We start from the raw sequence: 4,891 nt of genomic DNA, 5'->3' as shown, positions 1-4,891 counted from the left end.
GTTGAGTCCTTAAATTATTCATCACTATTTGATTCAATTATCATCAATATATCTTGGTAAATAATAGATTTCTCAAAGGGCAATTGATTTGATAGTGTTACGTTGAAAATGTGGTCCCCGAAATATGTGTTTGGTAGTGTATGTCTTATATTTAAAAAAAACCGACAAATAACCGAAAAAACCGAAAAACCGACAAAACCCGACATAAGCCGAATCGAGAAAAAACTGACTTAATTGGTTTGGTTTGGTTCTAATATTTGTAAAACCGACTTACTTGGTTTGGTTTCTTTTTAGGGAAAACCAATCCAAACCGAACATGAACACCCCTAGTAGAGCCCTACTAAGGAAGACACTGATTGCTTGGGAAAAACTATGCTGCCCAAGAGTAGCAGGTGTTTTGGATTTTACTAATGCGGAACTATGGTGAGCTGCTATTTGGTTACTATGGAACATATGCAAGCAGAAGGAGAAGTTATGGATACAATGGGTTAATGCTTACTATATAAAGGGAATACAATATGGAGATACAACACCTAACAATGCATCTTGTAAATTAATATTTAAACGATTGAGAGTATTTTAGTAAACTTATTCGGTCACAAGTACAATACGATACCATCAAACAAAACAACAAAATATTAACTGTATTAACAACAACAAAAATATAATCTATCCAAACGTTATATTCATAAGTAGATACATATAATATATTATAAAACGATAGATAACAACCATCCAAACAAGTTGTTAATTTTGTTGTTAGGCTAAGGACTATCGTATTTCCGAAATAAGAGTAGGGCTGCTTATCGGGCGGATTGGGCGGTTATTTACTCTTAACGGTTTGGCTTATCGGTTATCGGTTTTAGATGTATTAATCCTGCTAGCCACCCGATAAGATATCGGGCGGATTGGTATCGTTTTAGCTCTTTATCGGGCGGTTATCGAGCGGTTTATCGCCTAATTCAATCTATATTGCACATGACGCAATTTACCAAATTTAGCGAGGGTCCAAAATTTGCTTCGCCGTGCTTCAAATGTATGCTGATGTTGGTCAAAGAATGGGATTTCTTGCTCTTGTTTTATACTGCTCCAATTTTCTTTTAGATGTTGCTCTAATTTCTAAACAATCCAAGAACACTGCCGAAATGCGTGCGGACTGATGGTTTTTTTTTTTACCATGCAAGCAAACCTGTAGATGTATGTGTTAAACCCAAATTTTAAATGCAGATTCTAGCTCGTTAAACTATCTCTTGTTTGTTAAGTTTTGGTACTTCCACTGCACCTACTGAGGTGGTTAAGAATACGTGAAGCAATCAAGTAAATTGCTTTTTGTTTGATAGGATTGAAAAGAATGCGCGAAGCAAGCAATTAAAATTTGCCTAATATTATATATATTTATATATATATATATATATATTATATTATATATATATATATATATATATATATATATATATTTCCTTAACGAGTTAACGGATTATCCGTTAAGAAAATTGAGTAATCCGCCCCCAAACCGATAAGCCGTTAATAAAAAAATTTTAATTCGTTCCCCGTCCATTAAGCCGTTAACCCGATACCAATAAGTCATTAAGCTTCGGTTTCGGTTCGATTTTCGGTTTCGATTCGATTTTAAACACTAAATAAGAGGGCACAAATTTGGGAAAAAGAATATAGTGAACAAAAATATCCATAGAAATAACTCAAACAGACGCCCTATACAATACTCCACACCCTTTTCCTCACAATTCACAAGTTCTACATTCTCTACTATTCCAATGGAAGACGACGAATTCACCACATCACCACTCTCTCTCAAACAAAAACTGAAAAACTCTCTCTGTTTCTCGTGCTGTTTCCCCCACCACCCTCGTAGCAACACCACCACCCCCACCACCAAACTTCACTCCCTCGACTACCGCCCTCCTCCGCCCTCCTCCGATGAAAACCCGTCGCTGATTTGGACCAAGAACGACTTCCCTGATATCAAGGATAAATGCCGTACAATATTCAATTTCATCGGTAACGGTAACGGGAACCGACACAAACGGCGCTCTTCCGCTGAGTTCCGTTACGACCCGTTAAGTTACGCGTTGAATTTTGAAGACGGGTATGAAGATGATGAAGCCCCTTTGAGGAATTTCTCTTCTAGACTCCCTCCTCCGCCGCCGGTGAAGGCTTTGGCTGTAACGGCGGCGAGCTAGTGAGTAATGGTGGTGGTGGTCACTGGGTTTTTTTTTTTTTTTGGGTGGGGGTGGGGTTTGGGGGGGGAAGGGGGAGTATTTTAGCTCTATATTTTCTTTTTTATATTTCTGGAAATATATAATAGGGGATAACATTACAGTTTCTGAGCTTTGGTAATTTGTATAAAGATAAATCTTTGGTAAAAATGTGGGCTGATATTTACAAGTCAATGAATATACGTTTTATTTTGTACATACTTAGACAAAGTTAAATATCTTTTTGGTACTTTAGTGATTTTAGTGTAATAAAATAATTGAGTGAGTGACTGTCCAGAAATTTTACCGTAATAGAATTAGCTTCTTATTATTGATATTAGTAGTAATACTTATTGCTGCAATGAAATTTTGAATGATATTTATATGAATTAACTGAACAGAACAATTTATGGATTACTCCAGTGGAATTTAGCTGAGTAATAGTTTGCAGTTATTTTAATATTTTTTGCTAACCCCCATGTGCTCAGTTATTTAGAAAATATTTAGTACTCTCTCTGTCTCAATATGTGTCTGTATTTCTCTTTTACACGTTCCATAAGAAATATTAATTAGAAAGAGATTAGATTATTTTACCCTTATTTATATCTTAAGATAAAATATCTCTTCGATGAATATTTATTCTATTATGTGATATCTTCATCTTCAAGAACAATTATTACTTAGGATACAAAGGAAAAAAATAAATAATTTTATCTTGAACTTCTTAAATGACGAATATTTGAAACATTTACTTTTAGAGGGAGGGAGTAATATTTACTAGTAACTATTTTCACAACTGAAATATTTTTCCATGGTTGTTGGTTGTTACATTTGGTAAAAAACAATTATTTGGGAATTTCAAGATATTTTTGGTGCAGCCAAAATGATACTAACAAACATGATGAATCGTAAAGTAACAAACTATGATTATATTTATGATATCTATGAAAGATTCTTTTATTCCAACCCTGGTCTCATGGCTAAAAAGGTTCATAGATCTCACAAACATGGAAACCTAATCCTACTTTTATATTCCTCGGCCTCAACAACAAAAAATTAAGTATCATCTCGTCTCGTAAGTAAAGTCTAAGGAGTATAATGTGTACGTAAAATTTACTCGTATCTGATACAAGTAGAACAATTATTTTCGCTAGACCTTCGGCTCATAAAAAAACGTGAACTCAACAGTAATGAATACAGTAGTGAAGTGGTGGTATTATTGAATAGTAGTTGTTTTTTTTAGATATTTCTTAAAGCATATAAAATATTGGAGAGGTGTAATAGTTTGAAATATCTTTAAGAAGTGAAATTAAAAAAAATAAAAGAAACTTACAAACAACCAAGTTTCAGGTAAACTTTTGAGGCTGTTGAGAGTTGTGTTGGTCGAATTCTCTCAAAATAGAAATAACTTTAAAGTTTATAATAGCAAATTTTAAAAATATATCAATTTTCTTGGAGTTGATTTTTTTGGTGGGGTTGGGATGGGGGGGGGGGGGGGGGTAATGAGGCATACTCTTATCATATTGCATTGGTGATTTTGTTTAAAGGGCTAATGTCCTAGTTCAAGTTGGTCTCTAGTCAACATCAAAGAGAATTTATGCTTTCGTGTTGAACTTTACTATCCTTAACTATTAAAGTAAAGAACGAAAAAAACAAAAGTTTGTCAGTTTATTGAGTATCATTATGATGTGGATTTGAGTATAGGTTAGATTTGTTGTCATTTTCGCTATGGTCTTTTCCTGCCCCAGTATAGATAATATGGAATAAGATTGGCATAATTCTTTGCCAAAATTAAAATGTATTCCTTTGTAATATCTCAATACCCAATTTGCAAGGTGTAAAATATCTATGGAATGCAGAAGACAATAGAGATGTAAAAAGAAATGTTAGATTTCATATTTGAATAAGATTAGAAGATTTGACGTTGCTATTTCCCCCCCACAAAAAAAAATAATGCTTAAGCTACAACTCACACTTGTTAGCTCGAGTCGTTGATAAAAGCATTTATTCAAAATAATTTAAACTTGATGAGTTCACCTTTTAAAATTCTTGATATTGAATTTATTGAAAAAGGGAAAAAAAAGATGGAAATAAAAATTAAAGAGTAGATGACAAAGAAAGATGCTCACAAAAATAGCTTTAGTGATGATGTGGGGGCTTGAGTCAGCATCTATAAGGAATTCTTAAACCTAATCAGTGACTTCATCATCATTTTCCCACATTAACAAGCAAAGTTTTGACCAAAGAATTTACGTTCAGTGTACTAATAGTGGATAAATAATATTTATTGTCTACTCGTAAAACAAATATAGTTGAATTTATACATGATTTATAGACAAGTGAATTAATTTGATCCTAAAATAATAGATGAATTAGATAAAAAGATATGACTTAGCTTTGAAATTGAAATGAAACGGCAAATATTTTAATCCCGTGCGCAGAGCTACAGGAGGCAGTAAGAACAATATAAATAAGCAAGAAAATAAAATGTTATTGAGCTTTTGATAGAATATAGTGTATGCTTATCAGAAAATTCTTCCTCCTCCAATGATGGTAGAGGTCACTATTTATAGTTACACCTAGGGAACAAGGTCCTAGAATCAAGCCCCTCTTAAATGACAATTATGAGAGTCATTGAATAATGTGTAACGGTGGGCAGTGAATTTCATATACTC

General features: G+C 33.4%; 1 protein-coding gene across 1 annotated transcript; it reads left to right on the top strand.

The window, feature by feature from the left end:
• Positions 1–1,681: 1,681 nt before the first annotated feature.
• Positions 1,682–2,237, top strand: LOC109217366. Its single transcript, XM_019381604.1, has one exon. The coding sequence runs from the start codon at positions 1,776–1,778 to the stop codon at positions 2,199–2,201; it is 426 nt and encodes a 141-aa protein (XP_019237149.1). The 5' UTR covers positions 1,682–1,775; the 3' UTR covers positions 2,202–2,237.
• Positions 2,238–4,891: the final 2,654 nt, after the last annotated feature.

The sequence above is a fragment of the Nicotiana attenuata genome, unplaced genomic scaffold (genome assembly GCF_001879085.1).
Source record: "Nicotiana attenuata strain UT unplaced genomic scaffold, NIATTr2, whole genome shotgun sequence".
Classification (NCBI taxonomy): Eukaryota; Viridiplantae; Streptophyta; class Magnoliopsida; order Solanales; family Solanaceae; genus Nicotiana; species Nicotiana attenuata.
Note: the sequence above shows the minus strand (reverse complement) of the source record. Positions and strands in the feature narration are given on the sequence as shown.